This window comes from Muntiacus reevesi, chromosome 1 (genome assembly GCF_963930625.1).
Source record: "Muntiacus reevesi chromosome 1, mMunRee1.1, whole genome shotgun sequence".
NCBI classification, from domain to species: Eukaryota; Metazoa; Chordata; class Mammalia; order Artiodactyla; family Cervidae; genus Muntiacus; species Muntiacus reevesi.
This window is the reverse complement of record NC_089249.1, coordinates 176,521,484-176,540,085: the sequence shown is the minus strand read 5'-3', so window position 1 is coordinate 176,540,085 and position 18,602 is coordinate 176,521,484. Positions and strand designations below refer to the sequence as shown.

At 60.5% G+C, this 18,602-nt stretch overlaps 1 protein-coding gene across 6 annotated transcripts in view; it reads left to right on the top strand.

Annotated features, from left to right (window-relative positions):
* The window catches only part of HDAC4 (histone deacetylase 4), a 284,862-nt gene that overhangs the window by 241,538 nt on the left and 24,722 nt on the right, over window positions 1-18,602 (top strand). For 5 of the 6 annotated variants that reach the window (XM_065917180.1, XM_065917179.1, XM_065917182.1 and 2 more), the window contains 7 exons: window positions 2,323-2,443; window positions 7,411-7,457; window positions 11,845-11,952; window positions 13,846-13,901; window positions 15,384-15,471; window positions 16,972-17,091; window positions 17,777-17,874. In XM_065917180.1, coding sequence (XP_065773252.1) covers window positions 2,323-2,443; window positions 7,411-7,457; window positions 11,845-11,952; window positions 13,846-13,901; window positions 15,384-15,471; window positions 16,972-17,091; window positions 17,777-17,874 — 638 coding nt within the window. The remainder of the gene's footprint in view (window positions 1-2,322; window positions 2,444-7,410; window positions 7,458-11,844; window positions 11,953-13,845; window positions 13,902-15,383; window positions 15,472-16,971; window positions 17,092-17,776; window positions 17,875-18,602) is intronic. The other variant, XM_065917181.1, reaches the window with a different exon arrangement.

Sequence of the window (18,602 nt, the reverse complement as noted above, 5' to 3'; positions counted from 1 at the left end):
GGACGGACCCAGGGTGAATAGACACAGGCTGAGGGGATGTACCCGGGGTGAGAGACACAGGCTGAGGAGACAGAATTTGGCTGAAGAGACATAGGTTGAGGGGGGACCCGGGGTGAAGAGACATAGGCTGAGGGGACGGACCCTGGGTGAAGAAACACAGGCTGAGGGGATGGACCCTGGGTGAGAGACACAGGCCGATGGGGACGGACCCGGGGTTAAGAGACACAGCCTGAGGGGATGGACCCAGGGCTAGAGACACCGGCTGAGGGGACGGACCCGGGGTGAGAGACACAGGCTGAGGGTGTCCTGAGGTGAAGAGACATAGGCTGAGGGAACGGACCCTGGGTGAAGAAACACAGGCTGGGGGGATGGACCCAGGGCGAGAGACACAGGCTGAGGGGCGGACCCGGGATGAGAGACACAGGCTAAGGGGACGGATCCGGGGTGAGAGACACACACTGAGGGGACTGACCCAGGGTGAAGAGACACAGGCTGAGGGGACGGACCCGGGGTGAGAGACACAGGCTGAGGGGACGGACCCGGGGTGAGAGACACAGGCCGAGGGGACTGACCGGGGGTGAGAGACACAGGCTGAGGGAATGGACCCGGGGTGAGAGACAGACAATAAAGGGACGGACCCAGGGTGAATAGACACAGGCTGAGGGGATGTACCCGGGGTGAGAGACACAGGCTGAGGAGACAGAATTTGGCTGAAGAGACATAGGTTGAGGGGGGACCCGGGGTGAAGAGACATAGGCTGAGGGGACGGACCCTGGGTGAAGAAACACAGGCTGAGGGGATGGACCCTGGGTGAGAGACACAGGCCGATGGGGACGGACCCGGGGTTAAGAGACACAGCCTGAGGGGATGGACCCAGGGCTAGAGACACCGGCTGAGGGGACGGACCCGGGGTGAGAGACACAGGCTGAGGGTGTCCTGAGGTGAAGAGACATAGGCTGAGGGAACGGACCCTGGGTGAAGAAACACAGGCTGGGGGGATGGACCCAGGGTGAGAGACACAGGCTGAGGGGACGGACCCGGGGTGAGAGACACACACTGAGGGGACTGACCCAGGGTGAAGAAACACAGGCTGAGGGGATGGACCCGGGGTGAGAGACACAGGCTGATGGGACAGACCCGGGGTGAAGAGGTGCCTCCATGCAGCATAGTTATCGGAGGCAAGGCCCGCCCTCAGCTCACTTGGGAGGGCTCACCGTGCAGGGCACCTACAGGTCGAGAGGACACAGGTATGCCCCTGTGTCCTTCCTGGGTCTGGTCCCGAGGGAGGGGAGCTTAGTGGACCGGCTGTGCCGTGACTTCCTGAGGCCCCCAAGCCTCCCAGCCAGCAGCCCCACTCCTTGGGTTTGCTCCCCTCTTTGAGCCACTGTGGTGAGGAAGATCATGGGGTGGGTGGTAAACTTCCCTGCCACCTTGTACCCCTCCACCCTGGAAGTCAGGCTGGGAAAGGCTTGGCCATAGCCAGCGGCCTCAGGCTCCCGGTGCTTGGCCCCTGCTCAGCAGGCAGGCGTCTCCGGGATCCTGTCGTACTGTTAGAAGGGGTTCCAGGGCCCCTCAGGGGATTCCCAGGGGAGCGCAGCTCCTGGTCCACCTCTGCATGGGGTGCGTCTGGCCCAGAGAGCCAAAGACCTCCCCCTGCACCCCGGAGTCCAGTCGGCTCCGCCTGCATTATTCTAACTCTCAGAAAGTGTAAGGTGTTGACCGGAATCTTGCTTCACAAATCAGCCTCCTTCTAAAAGGTTAAGTAAACGTAGCTCAAGTCAAGGGCAGTGATGTTCATGGTAATTTCTGGGGAATGTCTGAAAATAACCGAAGGTCTGAGGAATTTCCAAAGTGAAGAAGCATGCAGACGGACACAGCCCGGGGTGCAGGCTGGTTATGGGCCGCCTTTCCCTCCAGGAAGGGCCTCGTTACCCAGGGAGCTGGGGTCTGGCCTCGTGAGAGCTGAGCGCAGCCCCACGCACCAGGTGGCTCCCGTCTATTTTAAGACCAGACCCCCGCAGCTGGAAAGCAAAATAGCAATTTGATGCCAAATCATTGATGTGACAGTGAAGGCTAAAGCGTTGAAGGCTGGGATTATCTTTTTTTTTTCTAAAGCGTCTTTCTAAGTTCTAATTAAAGTGTAAATCCTCTAAAATATTTCCCAAATATTTTTCAAATATCGTGTGGGGTGATGTTTGCTTTTGATTTCGCAACAACCAAGTCACACTGTGCTCGTACGCATGTGAAACCCCGCTCCTTCTTGGGTGCTGTTTTGCTCCTGCGGCTGACCACAGCGGCCTCCCGTCCCCTTCTGTCCCGCAGTGCATCCGCGGACGCAAGGCCACGCTGGAGGAGCTGCAGACAGTGCACTCGGAGACGCACGCCCTGCTCTACGGCACAAACCCCCTCAACAGGCAGAAACTGGACAGTAAGAAACTTCTAGGTATTTCAAGGCCTTCTTTACCTTTACCGCGAGGCTGCTCCCGGCCCTGCCCACGCCTGAGGCCCCGCCGTCCCTCCCGGTGCCCTGGCTGGTGGCAGAGTGTTGCCAGCCGGGCTGTGAGTGGGCGGCGGGGGCAGAGGTGGCCCTTCTCCATCGTGCTCTCAGGTGAGGGTCCGGGGAGGAACCTGCCCTTGGCATTCACGTGGGCGCTTGGCTTCTTGCTTTGCATCGGGTGTGTTGGGGAGCAGGCGGGCTGAGCACCGCTGGTTTTGCAGAATCTCGACTAGCTGAGTTGTGACGGGTGAGGCTGGTTGGGACTCGCAGCCACCACCTGGCCACCCCTTTCTGGGCCTGGAGTCCACCTGGGGACGCTTGTCCAGGCTCCCAGGGGGACGGCGACGGCCTGAGCCTTTCCCGGGGGCCAGGCTTCGTCTGGAGCAGGCAGCCCCCCAGATGAAGTGGCGGGATCTGGGCCTGATGGAAAGGACTTCTTCCCCCTTGGGAGGTGGTCAGGGTCCCCATAAAGCAGGTGGGGCTGACAGACAGGTGGAGTCCCCAGACTCGCAGGGGCAGAGCCCCCCATCAGAACACTTCCTGGACAATTTCCGCCCACCGCCACCACCACCACTTCCCAATCACCTTGAGCCAGGACAGTCACCAACCCTGGGTTTCCCTGCCTGTCCCAGCCCCCTCAGGGCTCTTTCCTGAGCCACGGCGGGCAGAGAGGGTCCCGGAAGCAGACTCTGGGGTCCCGCTGGGGTTGGGGGAGATGGGCCGTGCCCTGTTTGCTCTCACTTCCGGGGAGGACGTGGAGAGGGTCGGCCCTGTGCCTGGCCCTCACTGCATGGGTGTCACCCCCCCAGAGACCCTGCAGTGCAGCCCCACCACCTCCCCGTGTGCCCACGGGCCCCTTCACCCCCTCGTACACGCAGGAAACACATCTTTCCTGCCGGGCACCTTGTAGGTGCTGAGTCCTTGGAAAGCGCAGAGCTGGAAGCGGGGTGCAAGCGGAAGCGTGCTCGGGCCTCGGCAGGGGACTGTGTGCAGTGACTGGACTGTTAGACGTCAGAATCCACCGCACTTGGGAGACAGGGAGGGGCTCGTGGTGCAGAGCTGGGCGGCACGTGCCAGGAAGTGTGTCCAGAGCTGGCCCCAGGGACAGATGCCCCCACCTCCACCCACTGTCAGCCGAGGGACAGGGACTGCAGAGACCCTGGCCCTGAGGTGCAGTCAGGCAGGGCTCAGGGGACCAGGCCACAGGGCCTGAGAGGCCTCCATCGCATCCCCTTGGCAGCCCTGTAGCCCCAGACAGACAGGCAGGGGGCCCCTGGGCTGGCACAGACTCAGGCCTAGGGGAGGTGAGGCCGCCAACCCTCCCTCCCTCCTTCCTGGGCTTCTGGCACACTGACCTTTACCCCCCGGCAGAGATGGGGGACCTCCTTCAGGGTCCATCTGCCCAGAGGGAGCTGACAGTGGGGCACCCCAACACACAGTGCCCTGAGATCCTCAACAGTGGTGTTGATGGTACCAGCCCGCCGTGTCCCCAGACCTTCCACCAGCTTCACACCCTCACCCTCGGCCAGAGCAGAAGGTCAGGAGTTGCGGGCACCTAGGAAGGTGCTCACCACTTGGAGGCCAGACTTCTGGGAGTTGCCACGGAAGCCAAGACTGGCCTTAGAATCCTTGGAGGGGAGACACCATGTCCACAGAACACGAAGAAAGACAAGAGAACAGGAGACAAGAACATTCAGGGGCAGTAGCATGAAACATGGTCTCGGAAATCGAGTCCTGGGCTGGAAGGGACAGGGAGTCGAACGTGACCAGAGCTGGACACCAGGAAGCCGGAGAAGAGAAGGAAATCCGAGGAGCGTCCCTAGTGCGCGGGCCCAGGAGCTTCCGGAGGACATGGAGAGGAATGGCGCGCACTGGGGGACCACACGAGGGTCCCAGGGCGGGAGGACCAGCCACCGGCCGCGAGGACCCTGCAGGGAGCACCCTGGAGAGTCTCAGAGCACAGGAAGCAGACACAAGCTTGCCGCCCTGCCCGGGGAGAGGACCAGGGCTGCTGGGAGCCAGGACCACGCTGGGCCGCAGCTGCAGGGCAAGGCCTGACCAGCTCCAGGGAAGGTTCTTTCCAGTCTGAAGGCTCCAGCCAGCCAGGCTCAGGCACGTTGTCTAGACACACCCCTTGCCCCCGGACTGGACTTGTGAGTTCAGGGTGCCAGCGTGGTGGGTGAGGGCCTCTACCTGGTTCACGGCCAGTGCCGCCTCATGGTGGGAGGGGTGGGGAGCTCTCTCTTTATGAAGGGCACTGACCCCATCCGTGAGGGCTCTGTTTTCATGGCTTAAAGCCTCTGCCGGAGGCCCCGCCTCCCAGCATCACACCGAGGGTCAAAGTTGGACTTGTGAATCTGGGGACACACACGCTGAAGCCAGACCAATCTCAGCAGCCAGCCCTGGAGGACGTATGCTACCCCGCTGGGTTTTCCACAGCTTGGCCACATGGTTTAGGGTACAGCAGAAGAATAAGAAGGAGCTGTGCGCGTTCACTTGGCCAGAAGCTGGGGAGGGCCCTGGTCCCCGTGGAGGGGCACCCTGCTATTCCCTCTTCTTCAGCTGAGGCCCTGTGCGGTGCAGACTGGACACAGACCTTCCAGCGTGGACAGCGTCCTCCACTCCGCCCCGAAGCACGTCTGTGTCCTCTGAGCTTGGGAGGGGGTGTCGGGGGTGTCCAGGCCCTACACCCAGAGTCATGGGGGGGTGGAGGGCAGGGTAGTCCAAGCTGGCCACACCCAGGAAGGGGAGGACAGGGGACACCGAGGAGCCCAGAGGCCAGCCTGTGGCACTGGAAGTGGCATGGATACGGGCCGAAACGTCTAGAAATGAGACGGCAGCAGCTGGGGGCCCAGAGGAGAGGGCCTGGCCTGCGGCTGGGTGGGGCTTGGTGGGAAGGAGCCCCCAAGGACAAGGACGGTGCAGCTGGCAGACAAAGTCAGTGGCCACGGAGGGAGGCATGGAGCTGGCCAAGTGCAAGGTCTGCAGCCTGGCCCCGGATCCTCCAGGCAACTCAGCTCCTTCCCGCGTGGAGTCCCGCTCCTAAAACGCTCTCCAGCACATGTGGGGATGCCCATGGGTCCCGTGACTGCTCACATGCATTCCCAGTGACCCCCACTTCTGCAGGGCATCAGGCGGGAGAGTGGTTGCACTACTCCTGAACACACCCTGCGGCCACCAAGCCCACTCATGTCCTTTTCCGACCAGCGCGAGTCTTCCCAGCTCACCCTGACACTCCACGTCCACCCTCTTGGTCAGCCTACCCCTTTTGCGTGCCCATCCACCAGGCATGTGATGCTTGAGGGACAAGAGACAGGGTGATGGGGGAACGGTCCCCATGCAGAGGTGCAGGTGGACTCAAGTCCCCCACCAGGAGGATGGGTGAGGTTTTCAAACTGGTTCCAAAGTTTAAGGCAGGTGATCAGAAATGAGAGAAACCCTAGAATCATGGGTTACTGGGAAAGTTGAAGTGTTCCTTCCTCCCTCATCCCAGACCCCACTCCCCACCCTCGGCAGCCATGTGAGTGTGTTTAGTGTTTCTTTTATGAGCCAAGGGTGTCACCACATACATACACATTGTGAGTATGTATGTTCCATTTACATTAATGACAGTATAGCCCATTTGTTTCCTCTTTCTCTCTCATCTACTGAGCTCTGTCTTGTGACATGCGCCGTGTGGCCGTGGGCTCTGTGTTGTGATGTGCGCCCGCGTGGCCGTGAGGACGCCCGGGCAGATGGCGTCTCACTGCTTGAGGCCTGTTTTTGTGTCTGGTGACTGCCCTGCCGTCAGGACATCTTTCTGAGTATCCAGACCTTGGGTGACTGGCAGCCTCCGATGATGGTAACAGTGCCCCAGCACTGTCCTGTGGTCTCCCTGCCTCTTTTGGTTGAATCCGCGCATTTCTCAGCCACGTGCAGAAAGACCTGTGTGGTTAGTGCGGGGGCAAAGTGACACGGCTTGGCCGGACTGATGTGGGCAGAAGATCCTGGAAGGAGCTGCCTGGTCACCACCTTCTCATGGCAGCAAGCTGGGGAGGGAGCCTCGTCTGGTGGCTGAGGCGCAGGGGCGCGGTAGGAGATGCAGCCGTGCCCGTGGCCTCACAGGGAAGGGGGCTGGAGGCCGTGTGGCTCTGAGAAGAGGCAGTTTGGAAACCACAGTCCGGAGCCACAGCGGGGGCGATGGGGGGCCCTGACCTGGAGGAGAGCACCGCGCACAGGCAGGAGGGTCCCCAGCGTGGTCCCGGCCAGGAGCCCGGATGAGGTGGGCACAGGCCTCGCCTCCCTTTGGGGAGGGGCACCTTCTCGGCTGGTCGTCGGCCTGCCCCGGATCACACCAAGGAGGAAGATGGTCCCTGGCCTTGTCCCTGGATGGGGACAGTCTGAGCCTCATGGACCCCGCACAGAGCCTTCCTGGACGGCCAGCCACAAGGCTGTGTGGCTTCTTAGCTGGGCACATCCCGGTAACTCTGGAACACTCCTGCACGCGCGGAGGGGGCCTACCGTGACTCGCATTCCACGTCTAAAGGGCTCCCCCAGGACGGGGCGGGGGGCGGCGATCACCCTAGGCCTCCTGCTCACTGCTGGGGAGGGTGGCGGCCAGAACTCAGGGCGGAGAGCCAGGGTCGGGGGCGAGAGTTCTGGATGCCGCCGCTCAGGTGGTTCGCTGCCTGGTGCCCAGCTCAGGCTGGAAGCAGAAGCCCCCATGGGGCTCCGCACCCCTAGAGGAGAGCTGGTGCCCTGGGGAAGGCGGGGTCTCTCCCCGGGGCTGGGCCCGCTCAGCGCGGGACCCTCTGCTGGCCAAGTGTCGCCCTGGCAGCCGCACGTGCAGCCCGTGTGCCCCCGCGGCGGACACACTGCGTCCCACCAGTGCCCGGCGACCCTGCCACCTGACCCGGGCTCTCTTCTCCCTGCAGGCTCTCTAACGTCCGTGTTCGTCAGGCTGCCCTGTGGCGGTGTCGGGGTAAGTGTTTCTTTAATGTGTAAATAGCGTCCTGTTTGTTCTCGGGGTCCCGGTGGTCACAGAAACCGCTGCCCCGCTCTCCGAAGAGCAGGTAATTGCTGCCAGGTGTTTTCCATAAACAGGATCTGTGGGGCGGGGCCGCCCCACCGCGCACACGTGTGGCTTCAAAGGCCCCGTGAGCCTGTGAGCGTTTTGATGGTGGGTCTGGGGCACCGTCCTCCGGGGAAGGCCGTCTGGCAGCGGGGCTGGCTTCAGGAAACGGGATCTGGTGTGCGGCCCATCTTATCCGACCCACCCAGCCACGCTCCCCCTGGTCCGGCTCAGCTCGCAAATCCCATCGCCGCACAGGAGTGTGTCGATCCCGATCACAGAGCCGAGCTCCAGCACGAAGCCCCTGCTGCTGCTCTGACTGTGGGCACCAGGTTTATGGGCCACGAGAGGCGGGCAGAGCCGCGCCCCCGGGGTCGAGCCCTTGAGCAGAGGTGTGCGGGCAGACACGGGAGAACCAGGGTCTGGGTTTGACCCAGGCTCTGCCTGCCCATGGTGAGGGCACTGAACCCGTCTGGGTGCCCAGCTGCCCCCCAGCACAGCCAGAGCTTCTCCTTCGTCCGGAGGGCTGCCCCCCACCACACCGGCCTCTGGGTGAGGAAGGCCGCAGGCAAGGAGAGCGTGCTGGGGTCGAGGGTCAGAGCAGCCCGCTCCCAGCCAGTCTGCTGGCCGTGGAGCTCCCCCGCCCAGGAGCTGCTGCGGCTGGTCCTGGGCCCAGAGAGGCCAGAGGACCCAGTGGATGCAAAGGCGTCCCGGCTGGACCCACGCAAGCGGTCGAAGGTCCACGTAATGACAGATCGCACGGCGGAGCCCAGGTCTGGATTCTGTTATGGAAATGAAACAAAATTGTTTTCTTCCTGAGTCTTTACAAAAATTGCTGCTTTGAAAATTATCCCGTCAGAAAGAGAATAAACGGCATTTATTCATACCACCACCAGGCCCTCCTAGAGTTATTGTATTTTGTATTGTAAATAGGCTGCAATCTCTTAATTCGGGGCAAATTTTTGGCCAGACTTGAAAAGGTTTGGATCTGCACTGCCCCGCAGCCGCTCTGCACAAGGCAGGATTTATAATTTGCAAATGAAAGCGAAATGGGGCCTGGGGCCTGGGGCCTTGAGCCAGGCGACCCCTCCCGGGTGTGAAGTCCAAGTCCCACCCCACCACACGGGCTACGGCACCCACCTCTGCATCCAGGCATAGAAACGCTCAGGAGCATGGAGACCTGGAGAATCTTACCAAGAGGAGCCAGGTCGAGAGGGGAGTCGTCAGTCAGAGTAATCAGGGGGAAGTGTGAACTGTGTAGTGTCCAAAGGGACTGTTCACTCCCAACTGTTTGCTATAATTACTCCTAACAGGACTTCCCTGGTGGCTTAGATGGTAAAGAATCCACCTGCAGTGCAGGAGACCCAGCTTCTGTCTCTAGGTCGGGAAGATCCCCTGGCGGAGGGCATGGCAACCCGCTCCAGTTTTCTTGCCTGGAGAATCCCATGGACAGAGGAACCTGGTGGGCTACAGTCCGTGGGGTCGCAGAGAGTCGGATGTGACTGAGCAACTGACACAAATAGACGGGCAGAGGGTCAAGGTGCCAGTCCGCCTGCGAGGCTCAGCGGGGCCTCTTCGCGCACCGCTGGTGCAGCCACAGCCCTCATGGGCCTCGGTCTCTCCTTCCAGACCCGAGGGCCCACCCCGTGTCAGTGCGGCCACGGAGACCCCAGGGACCCAGGTGTGGTTGGGAGGGTGTGGGTCAGCTGTGGAGACAAGGAAGGAAAGATCGCTCAAGTGAACATCCAGGTTGTATAACAGAGGTTTTTCTTGTTTTACATCTTTTTCCCCCCAAACCAAGTCAACGGCAACTTCTGCTTTGCTCTCCTCCCGATTTTTGCATTTCCCTTCCAGCCCTGCCCTGGCTAGAGGGGGCAGCCTCTCGCAGGCCCTGGGGGCCCGCAGCCCACCCAGAAGAGCCACCCCGAGTGTCCGTTTGAAGCCTCCGTGTGAGGTCTCCCCAGCTGTCCTCCCGTCCACCTTCGCTGTGGTGAACTGTGGAGGAATCGGGCGGGGGGCCCTGTTTTCCCTGCCTCCACCACTCTTGTGTGTGGCAGTCACCCCGAGCGGGGCCACCTCTGCAGTGTCGCACTCCCAGCACCCTCACTGGAGCCTCGTTCTTCTGGAACTCAGGACTCCAAGCCCCCCATCCCAGTGGGTCCACGGGGAGCTGATGGCCAGCAGCTGGAGGACCGAGGCCCTGAGGCAGTGCAAATCGCCGTCAGTTTCTCGGGCAGCAGTGGCAGCCTGGGTCTTGCAGTGGGGCTGGAGGTCTGTCTTACCCTTGACACAGTGTTACCGGAGCTTCTGGATCCTAGAAAGGAGAACAGAGCACAAAGACCCTTCACTGAATGTGGAGGGTCGGTCCGTTGTCCACCGCCCCCCACCCTGGCTCTGGTTACTTAGCCAAAAGCCCAAGTTACTGCATTTGGAGGAGAAAGAATCTGAGTAGTTTTTTGCCCAAACCACCCCTGGTCCTCAGGGGTGCAGCCTCTCGGAAGGCCGGCTCTCATGTCAATTTTCTTGAACTGATTCTTGAGCTGAAGTAACTGGTCCCCAATATTCTAGTTGAGAGGCTACGGCAATGAATAACAGCACACCATTATTTAGAACAGAAGCCTGTCTTTGAACGTTGAATATTAATGCCACGGAGACCGGGCTAAGTGCAGAGCGTTCTTCTGACATTTGGAAGCTATTTAAAGAACATAGCGGTTTGGTCATTGAAAAGAAGAGCCCGCACGGAATAACGCTCCTCAGGAAATAGCTCGAACCGCTCGTAAATGTATTTTAAATCATCTTGCTTTGAAGATGAAGCCTCAAGACTTCATTGAAAGAAACCCATCCATCCCACGTAATGATCAGGGCCTGGGCGCCGACCCTGGCGGGGGCGGGATGCCAGACCCTCACCTGCAGCTCAGCCCGTGTGTCTGGGCCCCAAGTGTTCGGGGCTTGGAAGGGGTTGCTGCAGGCAGCAGGTTCTCACAGGCCTGCAGACTCAGATCCTAGTGGATGGGCTTGTCACTAAGGCTTTCCAGAGCCCTCTCTAGGCCTGGCTTTCCCCAGGAAGAGGATGGGAGTCCCAGGCATGTGCGGCGAGGCATCAGCTACCCTGCCTGGGGTTACCTGGAGGGGGTCCTTGACCTGGGACCAGGGACTTCTTCATCAAAGCCCCTGATCCCCAGCCCCCAGGCTCCTCAAGTCACTGACTTCTTTCCCACCCATATTAGCTGGAATTTGAAATCTGTACATCTAAGGGGTAAATAAATAAACCATCACACAAACAAATTGCCCAACAGGTGTGTACCACACATGTGTTTCTGTTGGAAGGAGAACAGCTACCTGGCAGGTTTGCCATCCCAGGCTGAGTCCACCAGGTCTGTGTCCAGGAGACGGGTTCTCCTCCCCTATGCGCCTGTCCCTGTTAACTCCCGCCATGCATGCGGAGCTTCTCTGTAAATTCATCATGAAATAGCATCATCATTCGGAGAGGCCTAACTCTAATTCTAACTCAGTGGTAAAAGAATCCACCTGCAAACAGGAGTTGCTTAATTGCTCAGTCGTGTCTGACTGTTTGCAACCCTGTCCACCAGGCTCCTCTGTCCGTGGGATTTCCCAGGCAAGAATGCTGGAGTGGCTTGCCATTTCCTTCTCCAGGGAATCTTCCCAACCCAGGGATCAAACCCCAGTCTCCCACATTGCAGACAGATTCTTGACCATCTGAGCCAGCAGCAAAGCAGGAAACATAGGTCTGATCCCTGGGTTAGGAAGATCCCCTGGAGAAGGAAATGGCAAGCCACTCCAGTATTCTTGCCTGGGAAATCCCATGGACAGAGGAGCCTGGCGTGCTGCAATCCATAAGAGTCGGATTGAGCAACTGAACAGCAAACAGCTAATTCTAACCCTTCTTAACATTTGATTTTGCTGACTGTGAGTGTAACTCAGCTGCAGTTGCAATTTTAAAAAAGAGGTAGGGGGAGCTAGGTAACCTTGACATCGTGACTTTCAGCGTGGAGTAACTTGGAGCCACTGAGAAAAGAAATGATGCCTCAGAAAGAGGTGAGAATGCAGGCGTGCTATTTTGGGTGCATTTACCGATCTTTTCCTGTTTAGTATTTTTTGGCGTGTCTTCAAAATAAAAAAAAAAGTAAACTGGAATGTGAGCCGTGTTCTGAAATTAGTCAGGGAGAGACGAGACCCTCCGGTTTTAGAGGCAGAGCACAAGGGACCCGGCTGCTCGGGGCGGGGGCGGTGTGACCGACGAGGCGCCGGGCTCACCGCGGGCGCGCTGTCTCCACAGGTGGACAGTGACACCATCTGGAACGAGGTGCACTCGTCGGGGGCCGCCCGCCTGGCCGTGGGCTGCGTGGTGGAGCTGGTCTTCAAGGTGGCCACAGGAGAGCTGAAGGTCAGTGAGGACCCGCAGGAGGGGCTCAGGGGTGGGGGGAGAGTGCCCGGGGAGGGGGCCGCCGGGCGGCTGCGAGGGGGGGTGGGGCACCCAGGTCTGTCCCCACCGTTGACCCGCAGGGGACCCTGCCCCTTCTGAGAACACGCACAGCCAGGCAGCGGTTCTCAGCAAGGCCAATCTTGGAGCCCCGCCCTCTCACAGTGGCTAAAAGACCAGGAGAGCTTTTGTCCGTAGGAGTTGTGTCATCCGAGGCTGACTACTCATCCGAGATTGAAAAAGGAGTCTTTGCAAATATTTGTTAATTTAACAATGATAGTACATCTGGCTTCGTGGCTCAGCCAGGATCGTCACACCCGCTCCTGCATCCTTGGCTGGCGTACGCGGCCTTGGTTGAAGCGCACGAAGGCATTGCAGCCTGGCATGGTGCAGGGCGAGGGGATAGGTTTTCCCCAGGGGACTGCGGGTCTGCGTCTCTGACGCTACACCCCAGTTCAGTGAGGGGAGCTGTCCTGAAGACGTGTTGTTGTGTAGACCCTGAAGCATACCAGCGGCCTCTGTCCTCCTGCTTTATGAGAGACCCCACTGGCCCCACACGCCGAGTGCATCGTTTATCCTGACTTTGCATGGTGCAAGGTTGTCTGCAGATGAGGGGCTCGACAGGTCATGGAGGGCTCCAGACCCTTCCGATGCCTCTTACTAGGCAGTGTGCACTGCAGCCCACACCCTGAGAACCGTGCCTGTCCCCTCCCGTCGCATCAGGAGGGTCTCCTCCACGCTGGGAAGAGCTGGTTTTCCAAGGCTCTCATTTTCACTGGGAAGCTCAGATCCCACCCTGACCACAGCCGTGTTCTCCCCGAGGTGACAGCCCCGCCGGGCTGGTTACACACCCCCTATCTCTCTGCACGGGCGTTAAAGAGATGTCAAGGTATAATGACGCTGACAAGTTTCACTGCTCCCTCGGGGCGCTGGCGTGGAGCTGCCATTCCACTGGGAACCTGTGTGCTGCCCCCACCACCGCGCCCGCTGCTGGTCAGCTCTCGGCTATACCGGAGCGGGCACAGAGCCGGGGGGTACTGGAGAGGCCTGGGGTGTGGGGTCCTGTCCAGGGATGGGGAGGTGGTTGGGCGGTCCTGAGCGGGGGCTCCCGCTAAGTGCACCCCCACCCCAGTCCACAGCAGGCTGGGCACACTTCCCACAACCAGCCAGCCTGGTCCATGGCCCTGGGGGCTCCGTTGCAGACCTTGACCACACAGCTTCCTGGGCTGGCGAGACTGGGCGTGCTGGTCTAAACTGTCTTTATTACAGCGGCTGCAGGATGGTTTGCAGATGGTCTTTTTAAAGCATAAGTGACTTCAGGGCCTGGAGGGGGCAGCCTGCAGCTCTTCTCCAGCCTGTAGACTTTCCTCACAGGCGATAGTGGTCCTTTTGCAATGCCCAGTACCCGGGGAGCTGAGCCGCAGAGATAGCAGGGAAGTTGACATTATGGCCAAACCAGGGCGCAGCCAAGCCCCGTCAGGTTCATTTGCTCCAGCGTTCCCATCCAGTTACTTCCTGCTGGTTATAATCAGAGCAGGGCCACAGGGGCTCCTGCCCCCTCCTTCCCAGACTGCCCCACTCAGCAGCCCGCAGCCTGGCCAGCAGACTGTTGCAGATGGAAAGTCAGGAGTGAGCTGACCTGTCGTCTCAGTGACCTGTGATAACAGCGGGCCTCTGACAAAGGGACCTGGGTGTCTCCGAAGCGCTCGCAGGGAGCCTTGGGTCCTGCCCGCGTCTGTGCGCCCGGGGGCGGCTGGAAACCGTGCAGACTCTGCCTGTGCTCAGCCTGTGATCTTTTTCTCACTGACCTGAAACCAGTCTTCTGTCCCTGTCTCTCCCCCCGGGTGTCGTGCCTAGAATGGCTTTGCTGTGGTCCGCCCTCCAGGACACCACGCAGAGGAGAGCACGCCCATGTAAGTGGACACGTGGTCGCTCACGGGCAGGGGACACACGACTGTCTCACACCCCTCCCGTGTGCGGGGCCAGCAGGATGTGCAGCTGGAGTTGGCTGTGACTGTGGAAAGACGCGGGGTGGGGTGGCGGGGGGCACAGAGGGGAGTCCAGAGGCGCCGTCTCCCTGTCAAGCCCGAGGGCAAGCCCAGGAAAGGGAATGTCAGCTGCCCCAGAAGGAGTTCAAGGGGTGCTTCCTTGTTCGAGACCTCGGGTCTGCTCATGTGTGGCCTTCCAGCCGACCTGCTCTCGGTCTGGTACCGTGAGGCTCAAGTCTCCAGGCCATGACCATGGTGGTCAGCTGTCCAGCCTGGGTTTTGGGTTGTGGAGCTGGCCGGGGTGGCGGGGGGTGGCGTGTGGACTCAGCGCCCATCCTTGTCCAGGAGAAGCCCCCTGCAGGAGTCACAGGACTTGACCCCACAATTTGTGCCCAAAGTGGACACAGGAAACCCTCAGCGAGTGCCGTACGGGGCTTCTCCCGGGGCCTGAGACAGAAGACACAGTGTTGGGGTCATCAGGTGGAGCGACGGGCGGGGCCTGGAAGGCTGAGCGCTGGCTTGTCGGTCGGTGATGCGCACGCGTGCAGGCAGAGCCGCGGGGAGAAGCGGGAAGCACGCAGGCAGGGAGCCACCGCGACCCCAGTGGGGGTGTCGGGACCCGGCTGCAGGAAGGGCCCTTGCCCAGGAGGGCGCTGTCGTCACCCGTGTGCATCCCTCCCGGCCCAGGACCGTCCGCGAGACCCAGCAGTGGGTGCTGACCTGGGTGTCTTCTCTGAGGTCACCTTTCCAATCTGAGTCTGGCTTGTCAGATATTCTAGAGAGTGGGCCCAAGGGGACCCGGATGGAGCCTGGAGGAGTCTCCTCCCTGGAGGCTCTCTTGGGGCTCTCGGAGGCCAGTGAGGCAGGAGAGGCTCCATATGGGTGCTTGGTACCGGAGGCTTCCAGACAGCCGGCCTGCACCCCGAAAACAAACCCACCCAGGCTTCTCAGCTTCTGTGGCAGTTCAAGTTTAGGAGATTTTCATTTTTATTCGACTCACTTTCTTAGCTTGTTTTTCCCATCCTCTGGAAGCCTCTCTAGAATCATTGTATACATCCTAGAACACGGAGGGATAAACGGGGAACAAGTAAAATCATAACTTCTGTGTTCCATGGGCCTTCGTGCCTCTTGGGAAGCTGGGCAGTGCATGTCCCAGGAGGTGTCCTGGAGCACAAAGTGAAATGAACTCTGTCGCCCAGAGAGCGTGGGTCGGCTACATGCAGGGTTCGTGCATGTGTGTGTGTCTCTGTGATCAGTGTCAGTTAAGGTGTCCAGATCGCTTCATCAGAAGCCATGGTTCACCAGACTTCTTAGACCCTTGGGATTCTTGAGTGTTCTTGTGCAAGCTGTGTACAGACTAATCAGAGCCCACCTTTTATCTCCATTTCTCCTGATGCTCCCCTGCAGGGGGTTCTGCTACTTCAACTCCGTGGCCATCGCTGCCAAGCTTCTCCAGCAAAGGCTGAGTGTGAGCAAGACCCTCGTGGTGGACTGGGTGAGTTGGGGGGGGCCTGGGGCGCTGCCAGCTCGTCCCTACCCCACTCCACACCCCCCAGCAGACAGAGAGGAGGCAGGCTTTCCCACCTCCGCTGACAACTGGATTTTCGGACCTTCAGTTTCTGGAAACTCCCTCAAAGATGCAGAAAGTAAAAGCCCAAACCCTGGTAGGGCTGCGAGCTCCTACCAGCCCATCCTGTCAGTGACCGTGGTTCTGAAGTGTCTGGAGACAGCCTATTGGTGGAGGGCAGCAGCCGGAGGGTGGTCTTGCCAAACCTCGTAGGAGGGTGGGGGGCAGTTGGCGCTCATGGGCCCTTGGCACCGATGGGGGCCCGGCCGTCCTGCCTCACTGCCACTCCAGCTTCTATGGAGGACCCGGTTTTTACCGATTTAACCCCCTGTCCTGCTTTTGCACGTGATGGGCCACTTCTGACCCTGCCTCCGAGGGTAAAGTCTATAAAAAAACGCTGTAGAATAACTGAATTTCAAAAGTAGGAGGTGGGTACTCAAGGTATTCTCTTTATTATATAGTTTTTCAAGCCATAGATGGAGGGGGGGAGGGGAGAAAATTCCCTTTGGTTTTTATGATCCATTTCATAATTTTTTTAGTTAAAAAAGATCATATACCTCAGGCGGGATTATCCTTCATGCTGCAGAGTTCCTCCCGAGTTTGGGAAAAGTAAAACCGAGCACAGCCCGGAACACCCCAAGCTCCAGGCGGTGGGCGCTGGTCAGAGGTCCTTAGTGCTGGGGCTGCAGGGCGTGGGCTGCTGGCCCTGGTCCTCACACACCTGGTGCCTGCTCCGTTCAGCCCAGGGAGCCCCTCATCAGCCCCCCGTGGGGAGCAGTCAGAGATGCTGGGGACGCGAAGCCCCTGAGAAGGCGGCGCTTGCCGGCTGCCGTCCAGGGCTGCACGGGAGGCTCTGCTGTGGCCGCAGATGGTGGCGGGTGGCGCCTGCCCCACCCTCACCCCCAGGCCTCGGTGGAGTCCAGCTGGTCCCCCACTTCCAGCTGTCTTTCCACGTTTTCTGCAATGAGCTCAGACAGCATTCATGTGCGGGATTCTCAGCAGTTCCTGGGCTGAAAACCGCGGCTCGTCTGCAGCCCGCAGCTCACACACCGGCCGCCAGCCACCCACTCGTGTGGCTTGTCACCCCACTTGGGGCCTGGCACCCCCGGTGTCCTGGGTCTGCCCGCATCTCTCAGCCCCTGACAGAGCCGGCCCTGAGCCCGAACTCCCAAGTGAGCAGCCATGGGAGCTGCAGGCTGGGAGGAAGGGCATTTACCCCAGCAGTGACAGCGGTGCCAAACTCCCCCCTGCCCCCCAGGGTTGGGGCACGACACTGCTCAAATGACCCTGCCTGGAAACGGCAGCCCCTGGGGCGCTGAGACACCCGGGAAGCCTGCTGAGGGCCCTGAGCCAGGGGCTCTTCCCTGCTGGGCGGGGGGTGCCGGACTCCCGGGGAGGGCGCCGGCGCTGAGCCCCCTGCCCCCGCAGGATGTGCACCACGGGAACGGGACCCAGCAGGCCTTCTACAGCGACCCCCGCGTGCTCTACATCTCCCTGCACCGCTACGACGACGGCAACTTCTTCCCGGGCAGCGGTGCGCCCGACGAGGTGAGCAGGGCTCCGTCCGCGGGCGCGGCCTGGGGGGCTGGCGGGAGGGCAGGTGCGGGCACGCCCACGAGCAGAGGGGGCCAGCGTGCCTGGGGTCAGCTGTCAGCCCGGATCCCTCGCGTGTGCCCACATGGGCTACGTCTGGTCCACGTGCCCACGCGGGCTGCGTCTGATCCGAATGCAGACGACACCCTGGAGAGCCCTGGTTCTAACCTGGGCAGACCGAGGGCTCTCGACCAGTGAGTGCAGGCACCCTCGCCCTCGGGAGAGGCTGCTGGACAGTCACCATGCATGTCCAGGGCGGCCACCCTCTCGCCAGTCGGGTGCCCCACGGTGGGCTCCCGAGTGACCCCCAAGACTTTAGTGAAGGTCCCTGCTCTGAGCGGCGAAGCCCGGCAGTGGGGAATCCCGTCCAAGGAGATGGGCCCACCTGCCTCGGGGTCTCGTTCTAGACGGGAAGTCGGGGCAGACAGCCAGCTCGCAGCGGTCCCTGCGGCCCTTCACGGGTGTGCCCCCCCTCGGGTGGGGCTCGCGGCCCCCACACTCTGCATGCGCGGGGGAACAGGGCTCTTGCCTCTGAAAATGCCCCGTCCTGAAAGCCAGCATGTCAGGGGCAGGCGGCGGGCGAGGGGCGCACCCCAAGGGGCCACCCAGGTCATGGCACGCATTTCTCTCCTCCATGCAGGTGGGCACAGGCCCCGGCGTGGGCTTCAACGTCAACATGGCTTTCACCGGTGGCCTGGACCCCCCCATGGGAGATGCAGAGTACCTGGCAGCCTTTAGGTGAGGGTCCTGGCTTCCGCCCCGTGGGGCACTTAGGTAGCAGTCGGGAACCCCCCACAGGGCCCCAGCTCCTGCGGGCTTCACCGTTCTCCTCTGACCTTCACCTTCCCTCGTGAGCCCACCCCCTTCCTCCCCGGGCACCGCGGGGACCAGTCGTGCTGTCTCTGTGTTTTGGGGGACGAATCCCGAGGCTTCTCACAGTCTGCTCTTCAGGCCAGAGGTGGCATCCCCAAGACCATCTTCTCACCTTCCATCTGCAGGGTTCCCGTCTTGCGCGTCACATGGAAACCAGGACTCCATCTGGGGTCTCGATAGTAAGAAAGTGAGGAAGGCTGGGGGAAGGTGTCAGAAAGCGCGAGGTTAACAAGAATCGGGTGCTGCAGTCTGAAAAGGCTCCTAATCGCCTAATTCTTCTTTCAAAAAACCTTTTGTGAGATAATGGGAAACAGAAGTAAGCATCCCTCCTCTCCAGACATAAAAATCAGGAGTTGACTCCCCCGTTCACCCCAGTTCCGTCGTGTTAGGCTGGGCCGGGGGAATCTGGTACAGGGCGATTCTGTGAAACCGTCTTTGCTTTTGTCATCGAGCCGTGATTTCTGCTTCGATCTGGGCCACATTGAAGGGATTCCTGGGGCTGGTAGCACTGGTTTCCTCCTCCTATTGCAGTCGGAGCAAGTGGCTGGGGGTGGGGGTGCAGCCCCTGCCAAGTGTGTGTCCAGGGCCCCTCG